Genomic DNA, 16,181 nt, shown 5'->3' on the forward strand with positions numbered 1-16,181 from the left:
GGGGGCTAATACTCAACAGCAACACACAATAGCTGAGAAACTGCGGCTGTTGGGGCCAGAACACCTGCATTCACCTCCAAGCTCAGCCACTTACCAGCTATGTGACATGAGTCAAGTTACTCAAGCTCTCTGTGCCTCAGTTTCTCCACTTGAGAAACAGGTACATGGGTAATAATGAAATTCTATGTCATAAGGGTATAAGAATTGAGTTACTATTTATAAAGTTCTAAAGTTTTGTAATAAATAGAACTTTATAAAAATAGTACTATTTATAAAGTTTACTATTATAAAATTCAGAATAGTGCTCAGTGCAAGGTTATAAAAGTGTCTGTTAAATAATATATCCTTGACAATGGTCAAATGCTTACAGACAAAAGTCACAAAGAATACAAGCAGAAGTCCACAGAGAGCATTTGTCAATTGCCTACTATCATCTCAGGCACTGTTCTGTGTACTGAGAATATAGCCATGAGCAAAACAAAGTCCCTTCTCTGATGGAACCTGTCTTCTACTGCAGGATAAGGAGCTTGAGTGACAAAGCTCAAATAGGAGTGACTCATAGAGAACATTTAAATGAGTGAGTGAGTGAAAGTCACTCAGTCATGTTCGTTTCTTTGAGAACCCACAGACTGTAGACCACCAGGCTTCTCTGTCCATGGAATTATATGTATATAGATACATATATGCTCCTTTGTCCACGGAATTCTCCAGGCCAGAATACTAGAGTGGGTAGCCATTGCCTTCTCCAGGGGATCTTCCCAAAATAACCTGAGATTATTTTGTTTGAGAACATTACAGAAACTATAAGCAACATTCTTTAATTTTACTGGGATGTCTTACAAACAGAACTCCATAATATCTGCCTGCCTGCCTGTCTATCTATTCTGTTCATCCAACCATCCATCCATCCATCCAATGTACATATATATATATATATATATATATATGTATTTACCTATCTATTACAGCTATCTATCTATCTATCCATCCATCCATCCATTACTTTCCTTCCAATGAGGACAAAACCAGAAGAAACATCCTCAATTTGAACACGAGAACTGTGGTCAAACAGTAACAAGAAATTTCCCACAGAATGCTATCTAATGTTAAAATGGATTGCATTTTACTACTGTTTAAAGCAGTTGCAACTTTTCAATTAATAAAAAATACATAAACCATTCATGTCCTTGAAGATGAATGAGCTGAGTTTCTCAAGCCCTACGTTGACTCCTGCTTCCTCAGCCTCTCGGTATCTTTCCTTGGCTTACGACAGTCTTCATAGTTATTGGAAACATTCTAACCTCTGATGACAGCATATACACATGTAAGTACAGAAACCGTAGAAAGCCCAGGCCACAGAAGTGAGTGAGCGACACGGCATACCTCGGAGGGGTGCGTCGTCATGGCTGCCGTCCAACACCTCTACAAAATCTCGGGTACATGGTGTGCTGCTTTCAAGGCCAAAGTGGCTGAAGGATAGGGTGATATGATTGACTGTAAGGGAAGAGAGGAAGACTGTTTAAAAAATTCTGGCAAACAAAACATACAGGGAACAAGATTTTAACCCTGATCCTTTCACCTGCTGATGCTCTGGCAAAGAATTGATGAATCTGTCAGATGTGCACCGGACGACAGGGGCAAAGAGGAGAAGTAGCCGCCACTGTGCAAAAAGGTTTTTGTCTGAAGAGTAACTGAAAAGCTTTTAAAAATGTCTGTAGACTCTGAAATGCTGGTGCTGGTAAGAGAACCCTGGGGTGGGTTTACTTCATGGATGATGGAGAAAGTATCAGCTGTTGCTGTCTTTCTCTCAGAAATACTTTTATTAATAGCTTCCTTAAATTCTGATTCTTGACCTGTGCTTGTAAATAAGACACATTTTCCTCCCTGGCACAAATATCCTAGCATTTTCTGTGTTACTTTTAAGTCCAGAAGCAGGGACATGGAGGTTCAGTCATTTTTAAAGAAAGCTTTCAATTACTTGCAAAATACTCTGAGTCTGGGTCCATTTTCCTTTTGTTTTCTTCCAGGGTCTCGAATCTTTAGAATAGGATCTTTTCCTTTTGCTGTCTTTACACCAGTGAGCTCTTTCATCTAAGAGCTTTACAACTGTTTAGAAACTATCCTTAGGTGCAAGGCTTCAGGACTCAAGGCCGGGAGCTTCTTTATCCAAGGATTGGTTCCTGGCTGGCTGGCTACTTTCTTTGGCTAAGGGTTACATCACTGACCCCCAAATCATATGCAGAGCAATAAAGATACCCTTTTGTTAATGTTTAACATCGCTAGGAAAAATGTTAGAGAATATTTAAGCCAAACCCTTCATTTGTTAGATTAGCTAATGGGGCTTTGTGAGCCTAAGTGACTTTCCTATTATCACACAGGTCATTAATTAGAGAGTGGAGTCAAGAACTTAATGCTTTTCCCACATTATGTCTGAAGTCATTAATTTCCCCTGAAAACCTCAAGAAGGGAAGGGTTCCTTTGAAACAAGATTCATAATGGCCCCAGGGTCACCCTCCTCATAGTCGTTTTTGCCCAAGTTCTTAGTGGTCTCCTCATTTTCTCTGTAAAATGTGGACAGTAATCCTTACCACTAGATTGTTACCAGATCAGAAAGATTCTAGGATTCTAAAAAGAATACAGTGTAAGTACTTATTAAATGCTTCTTCAAGGCCGATGCTGGGACTTTTAAAAATACATTTTATAACCAAGAGAGACCAGGCTTTATCATTAACTTCCACCTTAACTGAAGACCAATATGCTCATAGCATTGCATCCCCAAAGTATAAGTTATTAACTTTCTAGTCTATGGTTCTTACTGTTCATTTATTCATTTAGCATCTTCTTGAGCACCTACCACAGTCAAGACAAACAGTCAAAAACTATTTATTCATCCACTATTTTTGTTAACCCCCAATTTCAAATGCCTGTCATTTCTACTAGGTTATAGGTTTTCGCTTTGTAATTTCCTTTGCTAGGCCTTGAAACTTACAAAAAGAAAATTAATTAAGAATAAAGAGCAAAAATTACTTCCTACCAGATTAGGAAACCCTTGTTCTTGTGCACATGAGGAATTAGGGCTTCCCAAAGGAGGAGAGGAAGGCCATCAATTGTTACCAGGGAAGAGATAAGAACATGACTCATTGCTGGACTTTCCCACAGACACATGCATCCTGGATTCTTTTTTATTTTTGTTACTTACAGGGAGGTTGAGCTTGAATTATCCAGCTGCAGTTCTGATTGCTTGGATAGTTGTTCGGGAACAGTGGAGAGGATATAGTGTCAACGGAGTCAGTGAGGAAGTGGCCGCCACAGGCTGAGGGACACACAGACACACACTTTTGTCATACACTTTTGATTTCTACTGATTCTTCAGAACAATTATTTGAAGAATGAAAACATGAATGATGTTTCCTTATTTCTAAAGGGCTTATCAAGGAAATTCTCTGCCAAGGAAGCTGCACATGAATCATGAGAAAGTGGCGATGTACTCTACATTTACAACAGTATTCTTCAATTATAGGAAGTGGGGAGTGGCAAAGAACAGATTAAATGGTTATGAGTTGCCTGAATCTTTTGATAGAACTCTGGCATTGATTTACTTACTTTACCCACTCGTAAATTATAGGCACAGGGATAATCTCTTAACAACTGACTTCATTTTTAGGAACGTAAATACTCAATTGATGGAGACTTCATATGGGCAGTTGTGTGTTTTCAGGGATGTGCAGATCCCTGTGGGAACAGAAGACGGGGGTGCCTGCTGAGAGCTGGGGAGTGTACAAGGTGTTTCACAAAGGGGATGGTGCTGAAGGAGGAGTCGGGGTGAGGAAGAGTGGTCTGGGGAGAGGGCAGTCTGAACAAGATAGAGAGGAGGGTATGGGGGATATCACACAGACTTGGTTGAAGTGTGGGGCACGTGAGGACAGTCAGGGCAATGCTGAGAAAAGACAGGCAGGTTCCGTCCCCATGGGGAACATCCAGAGAAGCTGGGGCTCCACTGCCTGTTTAGTGCAGAGCCAGGACAGACGATGGTACACTGAAGGTCAGGGTCAGAACTCGCTACTGCACACTGACTTCGGAGGAATACGTGAGACCAAGGACGCTGATGTAGTAGCCCAGAGAACACCTGCTGGGGACTTTTTTTGCTCTGAAGTGAAATATAAGTGATTAGTTAGAAGAAAAAGTGTTAAGAAACTGTTCTTTGAAAGAATTCTGCCATCAATCGTGCTCCACAGTCTACATTGCAACCTCAGGGGACCTCCATCCAAAAACTCTCACTGGCTAGGGCGCTTTACTACAGAAAATGAGCAAGCGAGTCCACTGAAACAGATGAAATGACTAAAGAGACCACACTTATTTGAAAGGACAGGAATCCTCTGAAAAAAAAATCACAGGCATATTCAGCAGACAAGAGCCCTTCCAGCTCTAGGTTCCATCTCTGATGGTGGGTAAAGGGTTAACCTCTAAAAATACAAGACAAAAGGCAATGGATGGAAAGGTCTCTAGTAGAAAGTGGTGATTTAAGAAAAAGACAATGTAGCGGGGTATGGGGGGGTGAACACACAGCGGTTAAGACTTTGCCTTCCAAGGCAGTGGGTGTGGGTTTGACCCCTGGTTGGGGAGCTAAGATCCCACATGCCTCTTAGCCAAAAATAAATAATAAATAAATAAAAACAGAAACAATAGTATAACAAATTCAAAAGATTTTTTTAAAAAGGTCCACATAAAATCTAAAAAGAAAGAAAAGAAAAAGGCAACAGAAAACAACATTGATTCTTCGGGTGAAGGGCTACCACTATCTCAAGGCTTAGAATCTGACTCTATGTTACAAGTTTTGCAATTTATAGCAGTGTATATCTTAGCATAAAATCTTAGATAAATGCTAGGTCATTTATCTATGAATGAATGAATTCAGATAAACACTTCTTTACAAGTGTCTCTAATATTAAAGACACTTTTCAGTATGATTCTGACAACCTGTTTGAGGAATACAGAGATCCGGAGGACTAAGACAGAGTTAAAAGTCCCGACAGAATCATTGCAAACCATGGTTCCTTTTTTCTTCTTAAAGTGTCGCACATTAAATAGAAAGCTGGGAACAATGTCCAAGGACTAGTCTCATTTTATTGCAGCACCAAGAGGGAGAGGTAAGGACAGATGGTCTGCGCCTTGGGGAGACCACACGGAACTTGCCTTGTCTGAAGTAAGCGCGGAATCCCCGGCTCTGTCTGGAAGGGCCGGACTGAAATCGCAAGAAGAGGCTGTTTCCGGAAGATATGATGGGGTTCCTCAGTTGCTGTCTTCCACACACACCGGCAAGGCGGGCGGTTGCGGAGCTTACACCGTCAAATGCCTACAAAGAAAGGCAACTGGGTACGTGGTGGCTCAGGACTTCAGATCGGCATCCACAAGGCCCTGTTCTGTGGAGTATCTATATGCACATCAGCGACCTAGTGGAAAGCACATCTGGACTTCCCTGGTGGTCCTGGTTAGGAATCTGCCTGCCAACGCAGGTAACATGGGTTCGATCACTGTTCAGGAAGATTCCACACGCCACAGAGCAACTAAGCCCAAGTGCTACAACTCCTAAGCCCATTTGCACTAGAGCCACTGCTCTGCAACAAGAGAAGCCACCACAGTGAGAATCCATCACACTGAAAGGAAGAGCCTCTGTTCGCAGCAACTAGAGAAAGCCCATGCACGACAATGAAGATCCAGCACAGCCAAATAATAATAATTGCTTTTTCTTAAAAAGAAAGAAAACACATTTGCTGGAACCCAGTGCTTTATTCTATGTCCACTTGGGTCCATCAGAATGTCTGAGTCTTTGGTCGTTTCTAGGAACTCTTCAAAGATTTCAGTGGGAGTTTTCATGTCAGCGAAACTCACCATGAGATCCCTGGATGTCTATAAACGCCATGCCTTTCCCTGCTCTCATCCTCTTGTGACTCCAGGACAGTCACATCATGTACCATTCTCACAACATGTGCTGATGCAAGAATGAATACTGGAGCAAATACATGAGAAATAACGATGAGGAATCACTCATTTTCAGAAACTCAGCATTTGCTGGAACTTTTTGCTTTTCATAGGGTTATGGTCAAGAAGAGAAATGGTAGAATTCTATGAGCCTGAATTATTAATAGAAAATTACCTCATTATTTTAAAATATATAGGGTTCTGTGTCTGTTCAGTTCTGTGCTGGGACTTGGCTGACCTTCCATATGAGCCAGTGCAATGGAGTTTACATTGCAGACTCCCCACCCCAACCCGCTACCCCTGCTCCAGATTGCTGAATCAGTATGTGAAACTGAATTTTCTCATTGCCTTGGCACTCTGTGTGTCATGGACTATAGCTCACCAGGCTCCTCTGTCCATGGAATTCTCCAGGCCAGAATACTGAAGTGGGTAGCTGTTCCCTTCTCCAGGGGATCTTTCCAACCCAGGAATCAGACCCAGGTCTCCTGCACTGCAGGCAGATTCTTTACCGACTGAACCACCAGAGAAGCCCATGAATCTTTAAGCCAGGGGAAATAAGTTCTTTTTTTTTGGGGGGGGGGCAATAATATTAATAACAGCAACCATTCATTAAATGTTTACTATGTGCCAGGAACTGGACACAGCCTTTCACATATACTATCACTTTCTCCTCCCAAGACTCTCCATTTTCAAGAATAAGATCACAGATGCACAGAGACCTCACTAATGTCACAAATCACACAGTTCCTAAGAAGAACAAATACCATCATCAACAGTACACACACTTTTAGAGGATTTCTACAAGTCCATGAACTCACAAAGGCAAGACTCTTCTAGTTTCCTCTATTTTTCTCCAAATTCAGAGGCCTGGTGAGTAGCAGATACTGTTCCATCCCTTTCTAAGCTGTCTTTTTGATTGCAATCCTCTTAAGACAAAATAAGGACAGTAGAAAATGAAGATTAGAATTAGAAAATTCACACATGTATACCTGTGGCAGATTCATGTTGATATATGGCAAAAAAAATTTTTTTAATTAAAAAAAAGAAAAAAATAAGGAAAAAAATAGAATTAGAAAATTCAGAAAATCACATGAATGAGCCATTTCCCTGGGGATTCTTTGAAAGAGCACATTTTCTAGCAGGTCTCCATATTTCCAACCTTCCTACACAGAGATTCAGGAATCACAGGATTTGGGCTGAAATTCACATGGCTGGGGCATTGCTTCACAAGGAATGGATCAAGATGAGTGTTTCCAAATGTCCCTACATCAAAATTATATACCAGTGACACCCTACATTTGATTAGCATGCTGTAATTTTACAAGCACCATTGCAATACCTCTAAACTACTCTTCAACACTATGTGATTTTTTTTTTTAGTAATGAAAGTGAGATTTCCAAGTGTGCTAGCTAATAAACTACTGTCTCATCCAATGGGCAACAGTGGCAATGGAAGCTAGTGACCCAAGATCAAAGAGCCAGTGAGTGGCAGAGCCCGAAACTTAATTCTTCTCTCTCCAAATGCTGTATCACTTCACGTTACTTCTCTTTAAATGGTGTGTAATAGTTATTAAGTTATAAGTTCCTAATTACCATTTTATGAAAGTATATGACCTCAGGTTATTAAGGAGAGAGCTGAGTCTTTTTCTTTAAGTTTGGAAGAGCAATTCTTTTATTTAAGAGTAATTCTTAACACATGTAATATTAAATCAAGTTTTAATTTATAAAATTAGAAAGAAACTGGAGGGAAGAAAATATGAGAAAACTTGTTGCTATTTTTAAAAAGTCTGAAGTCATAAAAATTATCAATATACATTTCCTTTACTTCCATTTAGTTTCCAAAACAAAGTTAGCAAATTATATTATTGGCTACATGTATAACATATTCGTATAACTTATTTAAGTCTTATTATAGTCTTATTGAAGTCTATTGCCAAGGGTTTCCTAGGCCTGGGAATTAATTTTCTGATCTGTCACTTAGGTGGAAAAAGTCAGAGAAATACACAAAACAAAACAAACAAAAAACTATACAGTACAACCAACTCATTTCTAGGTAACTTTAGTAAAATAAAAATTTGAATAAAATTATGAATCCACAAAAGAAAAAGTAGCCACCATCCCTGGAGTTCCAACTACAGGAGCTCTAAAAACAGAGGCAGACCTGGTTAAGTAGTAAACTAAGTTCTGGAAGTTAATCAGTATCTTGACAAAGTATCCAGAGTTTGTCAAATTTCCAGATACCAGCAAACACATTCAAAATACCTGAGCTCACCATTACCATACAAAAATAAGAGATTTTTTTTAAAAAAAAGAATAGAACCAGGCAAATAACAAACAGCAAACGCCTGATGAACAAATGAGTAAGTGAATATACATGTAAGAGTACAGGACTGAGGGTGTGGAAAACCCAGAGTTAAGAAAACAAGTTGCTCCTCTCTTGTGGACTGGGCTGTATAAATGCACAGCAGGCACGATGGCAGGGAAGAGGCCATTCACAGGGGGAAGGAGGACAAGAGGAACTGCTTTCTGGGCCCTGTGGGCAGTGGAGGAGGTTCCAGTCAGGCAGGGACCAAGCCACACGCACCTGCCCAGGTGCCCTCTTGCCAGCTATGCCAGCCCTTCACCAGCACTGCGAGAGAAGTAGGAAGGCAGAAGGTGGCAAAGGACACCGGACCCACCCCAGGTCCCAGAGTATCCAGTATCAGTGCCCTGAGCTGTGGCCAGAAGTCAGAACTGAGTCAAACTTCTATGGACTTCAATACTTGATGTTTTAAATGTTAAGGAGATTTGAATAAATATCAACCCCCTTTCAAAGTTCAAAGTGTCAACTCCAGCACAAAGTGATGGGAAGGAAAACCTTTCAGCTTAGAGATTAGCACTCCTTTCTGATGATATGTATGGATGCCAAAGGTCAGAGTCCAGAGACAATTTGAGAAAATAAAGGAGCCAAGCAAAGGGAAACTTTCACCTTTCCATGTACTTACTGATGATGGAAATATATATTATTTAAGAGTATGCATTATTTAAAAGCAGGTGGCAGAATCCCTTTTAAAGAGAAAAAACAGAAGGTAAGTTTATTTAGCAAAACACCCTGGCAGGTGCTCAGAGAATGATTGCCATGGGAGAGATGCCATGTGATGTTACTGTGGACAAATCTTTCTCTATCCTTCAGCCACCTAATCTGTACAATGGGACTGACATAAAATTGTAGTACATATTGTTCACCAGAATTAAGTGACTTAAAAGACATAAATTCTCATGTATACATTTTTCAGTGGAATTTGGCAACAGAGGAAATGTAAAAGCCAACTCTTTCACTTCCAGATAGCTACCTGAGGTAAACTCTTGTATGATTGGATTAAAAAATATGGACAATAATGTTCCCTGCTATAAGGGTTGCCCCAGCACAATATTAGAAGAATTAGAAGTACATTAACAGTAGAATGGGTCCATGACTCATGGTATAGAGGAGAATCTTGTATAGTGGCAAACACGATGAGCTAGATCTGAATACAGCACAGTGTAGAAAAATGGTCAAACCAGGTTGTTAAATGAAAGGAGTGAATGGAAGAATAGGTGTCATGTTGTATTATTTACATCAAGTTTGAAAACATGCAGATCAATACTACATACTGTATGTGGAAACCACATACCATGAAAAAGTACCAAAACAGCCATGGGAATCATAAACCAATTTCTCATAAATGGTTTCCTCTGCGCCAGGGGCAGGGACTGGAATCAGTGTGGTTTGCCCATGGGGCCTCACTGTGTCCTCAGCAATTCATTTCTTTTGGGGAAGAAAAGAAAGAACTTGAAGCAAGCATGGTAAAATACTGAGATTTAGCAAAGAGAATGTTTTTGTTCATGCTGTACTTTATGTGCATTGTGTAGTCTTCTCTGTATACTCAACATATTTTGTAATAGAGTTTTCCTGAAGGAAGAGAGAATCTATATAAAGGAAATTACAGGAAATGTAGACTAAGATATACATACAAAGATGCTCTTCCAAGTATTATTATAATAAGCAAAAAATAGAAGTTGTCTAAGTGGTCAGTTGGAGAAGGCAATGGCAACCCATTCCAGTACTCTTGCCTGGAAAATCCCATGGACAGAGGGGCCTGGTGGGCTGAAGTCCATGGGGTCTCTACGAGTCCGACACAACTGAGCGACTTCACTTTCACTTTTCACTTTCATGCATTGGAGAAGGAAATGGCAACCCACTCGTGTTCTTGCCTGGAGAATCCCAGGGACGGGGAAGCCTGGTGGGCTGCCGTCTATGGGGTCGCACAGAGTCGGACACAACTGAAGCAACTTAGCAGCAGCAGCAAGTGGTCAGTAATAAGCTAGTGGTTAACTCAATTCTAGGGTGTTCATGTAACTGACTAAAGGGCCAAAGAAACTGTTTTTAAGAAGAAATGTATTAAATAAACTAAGTGAAAAAGACAGGATACAAAATGATGTGCAGTATTCTCTTAACTCCCTTTGTGTATGTAGGTATAAGGGTGCGCGTGCTTGCATGTGTGTGTTTCTGTAGGAAATGAGCCAAAATGTTAATTGTCTCTGCTTTGCAGTATTATAGATGGTGTCCATTTCTTATTTTTTCTTTTCTGTATTTTAGAAATTTGATATGAGGAACATGTAAAATTTTAAATAATGCATATATTTAAAAATGTTTATGTGTTTAGCCAGGCAGACATATAAGTGATCCCACACAGAGACATGAAAATATGCTCTTCATATAACTGAGCTGCAATATCAAAGCCAGATGGACATTAATGCCATTTAATCTAGCCTTTTGCTGCCTGACAGGACTCTATCCAGGATACGGTTTTTGTTTTAAGATCTCCAAGACATCTGTTAGCTGGCCAGTATCTGCAACTACAGTCCAGACCTCAATCCAAGCTCTAGGCTCAGATATCCAACTGCATTCCAGACAACACGGCTGGTATGTCCCATCAACCATGGAAATCACTGTCTCAAACTGAAGTCCTCGCCCCGCCCCCTAAGTCCTCCTGCCCCTTTCACTTCCTGCCTCATCCCCTCCATGGAACGGAGCCTTATGTTCTGTTAGCTCTCCCTCTGCTGTGTCTCCTGGACCCCTTCCCCTCCCCCACACCAAGTGTCTTGTTGTGGGACTTCATCCCCTCTTGCCTGGGTCACTACAGCAGCCTGAAACTCCCCCTGCCTGAATTTGTGTCCCCCTTTAATTCGGTCTCCAAACAATCACCACCATGCAATGTGCTTTCTAAAATGTAACACCCGACCCAAAAGGAAGGAAGAGTATCCCAGTCCATTTTAAGATCATACTGAGTAGGGACTTCTCTGGTGGTCCTGGGGTTAAGAATGCACCTTCCAATGCACAGGGCATAGGTTTGATCCCACGTCAGGGAGCTAAGATCCCAGATGCCTTGTGGCCAAGAAATCAAAAACATAAAACAGAAGCAATACTGTAACAAATTCAAAAAAGACCTTAAAAGTGGTCCACATCAAAAATCTTTTTTAAAAAAGTAAAGTGTACTGAATAAAGATGAGCATCGCAGGTGCTGCCTTACTGAGAACCAAGGAGAGTGCCTGATCCAAATGCAACGTGTAGAAGTGCAGCCCACAGCCCCGCTTCACCAGGATCCGCCCTGGTGATGGGGTGAGTTGTGGTCCTCATGGAAACACAGCGCTCATAGCGTCACAGCACACACATGGCGAAGGGAAAATGAACAGTAGCTTCCTCAGAAATGTTTGCATTTTCATTTCTAGAAACTTGAAAAAGTACTCTCAGAATGTTTGTGCGTAGAGATGGGAAAGTACTTCTACTGCATCTATCTTCTTCTTTTATTAAGTTTCATCTTCCTCAGGGAGAAAATAAACCCACTATATATGTGGGTTAAAATTAGCATAAACTGGAGCAAAGGAAACTATTTTAATTCAAAAGCAAAACACACAGCATGTTTTACATTCCCCAAAGTATGCCAATGACATCTTAACTTCAGAGTTATGCTTTCCATGCAAATTGTGAATGTATATGAATATGCTTTTATTTTCATTTACTGCACTACCATTTTCTCCTTTGCAACGCATTTGTGAATCTTTTAGATGGTATGAGAATAACCCACTTATGAAGTGAAAACATTCACTGAGATGATACACTGAAGAGCGTGCAAAAATTTTATAATATATATTTTAAGATTTTTTAAAAAAATACTTTAAGATAAAATGAGTCTGCTCATAAACTAATCAAGATAGTTACCAATGAACTGGGGATTATGGATCCAGGTCTGTGTATCTAAGGTTCATAATTTTCAAAAATGTGAGATAAAGGGACTTTCCTGGTGGTCCAGTGGTTGGGAATCCACCTGCCAATGCAGGGGACATAGGTTTGATGGATCCATGGTTCAGAGGATTCCACATACAGCGGAGCAGCTAAGCCCGTGCTCCACAATTGCTGAGCACACGTGCCTAGAGCTTGTGCTCCGCAACAAGAGAAGCCACCACAATGAGAAATCCACACACAGCAGTAAAGAGGAGTCCCCGCTGCTGCAACTAGAGAAAGCCGGCATGCAGCAAGGAAGACCCAGCACAGCCAGGAAATCTATAAATATTGTTTTTTAAAAAAGATAAGTTAAGACCTTTAACATAGCATGAGTAGTAACAAAACTAGAAATAGTAGTAATAGAAAAATCAGCAGCAATAGCTAACACTTATCTGTACCAGACACTGTGATTAATACTTTAGGTATATTTTTTCAAATTCTTTTTTACAATTCCATTTGCAGCTGGTAGAATTGAGGCTCAGAAGATATAAGTAACTTGTTCACAGTCACACGCTGGGTAGGGTGGAGCCACTATACAAATCCCCTCTGCCTGACGTCTGATCAACTATCATTAAACAACCAAAAATATAAAAATCAAGTTTTACTCATTGACAACAGAATATTGAGAGATTATGATTCTAAGAAGCTAAAGTAATATGTCCACAGTCTCCTTAAAAAAAATCCTGGGAAACGGAGTTGAACTCAAGTCTCTCTTCTCTGGACCCACAAGCTTGCATCCTTAAAGGCATTTCAGAAAGTCTCATTCAAGGCCTGGGTGGGTTCTGGAGTGGTTGGCAGCTGTCATGCATCCCACCCACTGCACATGCGCGGGATTCCTGGCATGGTTATCTGAGCAGGCTGGAACAAAGGGTACAGGGGCCAGGTTGTTGCTGTTCAGTTGCAAAATTGTGTGGCCGACTCTTGGTGACCCCATGGACTGCAGCACACCAGGTTTTTCTGTCCTTCACTAACTCCTGGAGTTTGCTCAAATTCATGTCTGTTGAGTCGTGATGCTATTTCATCACTAAACCTAACATCAAAATCCCTGATTCCTAACTCCTGGCTCCAGTCTTAGATCCAGATTTCCATCCACTCCTGCCCTTTTTCTAGTATAACACAGCCTCCCTGGACCAGCAAGGCTTCTTTCCTCACTTCGCCCATGCTTTTAACCTGGTCTTTAGCCTTTATTTAATTCATTCTCGCAACATGTGTCTACTGCTTGGATTACTTTGAAGCTTATCGGGGTCAAAATGTGTGGCAGAGGCTAAGATCTAAGGGTACAGAAGACATCATTCTCATCAGGGTGCAAGGTCAGTGTGGAGGATGAGAGTCCGTGAAATGTATCCACATGTGCCATACATACAGAAGAAGCTAATATGGCTGCAAATGGAATCCCCATTAGGGAATGGGAGCTGTGCCAAGACCGAGGAAATATTAAGTGATAGGGAGGGGAATCTGCCAGGAAATTATCCAAGCTGTTAAAGCCATAAATGTAGGTAAGGAAGGAAATAGAAATATTACTCATTATAGCAGCTTTTCTTGTGGGTGGGGACGGGGAGGAAGCATCCGTTTCCTCTGTCAGTGATATTTTCCAGCTATGCTCCTCTGAAATGAAATCGCAAATTCACAGCACACATCTGGTGTCGGGTCTCTCTTATTCCTGAGTCTTTGTTCTACGTGGTGGCACTCCAGCTTCACAGTTTACAGGAGACAATAAACTCTGCTAATTTGCAGTTGTCGCAAGCAGGGACTCAGAGATGACTGGAAATGTTGGTAGGAAAAGAAACCCAAGAAGCTCATTTTATTCTTACAAATAAACAAGAATTTAAAGAGATTCTGAGCTAAAATGCAAACAAAACAAAGCTCAAAACAAAGCTTGGGTCCACAGACCCAAGGACACTGGCTCCAATTCAGTTATTATTAATTTTTTTCCCTTTGGGGATGTAAAGTGCCGGCACAGTTTTGGTAACTCATTTGGCGCCGGGAGGCAAGATGGCTAAATGGGTTACCAAAAGCAAACTATAAAATAAAATGTTTAACAGAGATTATCAGAAATCATCCTCAAATGGAAAGTTAGCTTTCTATGGTGAGAAGTGAAGGAGAAAGGGAAAATACAAAAGGGAGAGGACAGGAAAGAGATTGATTTCTGTCCTGGATTTATTTTTAAAATAAATGTTTAAAGAAGAACTGTTTAAGAGTTGCTTCTTTGAAGCACTGACTTCTCTTATCCCTGTGTCTTTTTGCTCAGTTTTAGAAACAATGAATGTTTTCAAAGGAAACACATTATAGGTAGGGTCTTAAAAAATAAAAACAAAGATACTGTGTTTCACATTCGCCTGCCCTGAGCCTCAATGTTAAGTAATGTGAACAAAAACAGAACACTGTGGCTTTAGGGTGGGGTTGGGGGTTGGGGCGCTCTGGTATTCTCTAGTTCAAATCCAACATTTTGCTTTCTTTCTCCTAGAGTAGCTTCAGAAAGCAAACCGTGACTCAACATGTGCTGCATTTTTTTTGGTCCTAGGTCCTGTATCCCTAGAGGATATTTTCTCCAGATGAGAGGCCAGATCAGGGCTGTGGGCTGCTCGCTTTCGTCTGCTCCCCACTGGTTCTCACAAGGCGGACATTCCATTGTGCTGAGCAAAGAGGATGCTGGAATCAGAAGCCAGAGTCTCTGGGGCCAGTCGTCCTGCTGCCCAGCTGCCCTCCTTCCCCTCTCATCTCACGCCGCGCTACTGCTGCATTTCTCCGAGATCAATAAGAGCTCTCAGAGCTACGTGAGTTTAAGGCTCCGGAGAGAGCCTCTAATTAAGCAATTAAGCTGTTGGTCGGAGGTCACTTTAATCCTCGGCCTTCGTGAAAGGAAACCTAATGGGGCCGTGTTCATGCTGACTGTACAGAGTTCTGCTCAGCCGGTGGGTCCTGCTGTCGCCTGAGCAAGAAAGGCTCACAGTGTGTCATCGAGGGAAGCCAGAGGTTAACGACGCCGGGCACTCAAAGGGACTGAGCAGAAAGTGCACTGGTATCACCAAATTAGTTGAAACCTGAATATAAACTGAGCTTTCTGATGAGTTTCCCCACGATGCCATCACCATTTCAATAGCAGTCAAAAAACCCAGTTTCTCTCTTGTTTTCATTAGAGCAGCATGAAATTCTAGAAGACATGCTCCTGCAATGTTATCTAAGTTCTTCTCATGTGGCTCAAAAGATTGAGATTGAATATCAATAATTGTGCCAGGAGGTGAATTCCACTCAACACACTCCCAAATGTGCCGTCTTCAATTTTCCACTGAGGCACTGATCGTTGTAAGAGCAGAGATGACAACAGTTTCCATATTCCTGTGTTCAGCCATGCATCTGGTAGTCATTCATGCATCACACAGATCGATCCTCTGGCAAACACTGCCGCTGCGGGTTCCGTGAAATGGGATGGAGGCTGTGTATTGCTGTTCTGTTGTTCCATTTCATCGGTTTCTTCTACATGCTGAAAATTGTGCCTCTAGTTCCCTGCAGCCAGAGTGAGGGGCTTTGGGGCTCCCTTGGGTTTACACTGTGTCCACTGGGGACCTCTGGAGACGAGACCTCCCTCAAGAAGAGCTCTCTTCTGAACAAGTGTGGAGAGGACCCCTCCACCACTGCCGATGGACTTGTGCCCCAGAGGATGAACGGAAGCTGAGGAGTCAGACTGTGACCTCCGGGATGGATCCACTACTGACATCACCTGCCCCTTTGAGTCTGTTTCTCCAACTCCTCCCTTATTCTCCTCTTCAAACACAACTCAGAACTGGATCCTCTCCCCAAGGTCTCCTCTTTCTGCTGGTTCCCCAGGCACTTGATTTGATAAATGAGCAAACTAGCATCCCCAGCCCATGGAGAGTTAGTGGTGGTGCTGAACCTGGAC

At 41.6% G+C, this 16,181-nt stretch overlaps 1 protein-coding gene across 1 annotated transcript in view; it reads right to left on the minus strand.

Annotated features, from left to right (window-relative positions):
• Positions 1–16,181, minus strand: part of CUBN (cubilin) — a 259,194-nt gene that overhangs the window by 112,112 nt on the left and 130,901 nt on the right. Inside the window, exons 32-34 of the mRNA NM_001192575.1 lie at positions 5,194–5,353; positions 3,200–3,313; positions 1,384–1,494 (exon numbers count right to left, since the gene is read on the minus strand). Coding sequence (NP_001179504.1) covers positions 1,384–1,494; positions 3,200–3,313; positions 5,194–5,353 — 385 coding nt within the window. The remainder of the gene's footprint in view (positions 1–1,383; positions 1,495–3,199; positions 3,314–5,193; positions 5,354–16,181) is intronic.

Source organism: Bos taurus, chromosome 13 (assembly GCF_002263795.3).
Source record: "Bos taurus isolate L1 Dominette 01449 registration number 42190680 breed Hereford chromosome 13, ARS-UCD2.0, whole genome shotgun sequence".
NCBI lineage: Eukaryota > Metazoa > Chordata > Mammalia > Artiodactyla > Bovidae > Bos > Bos taurus.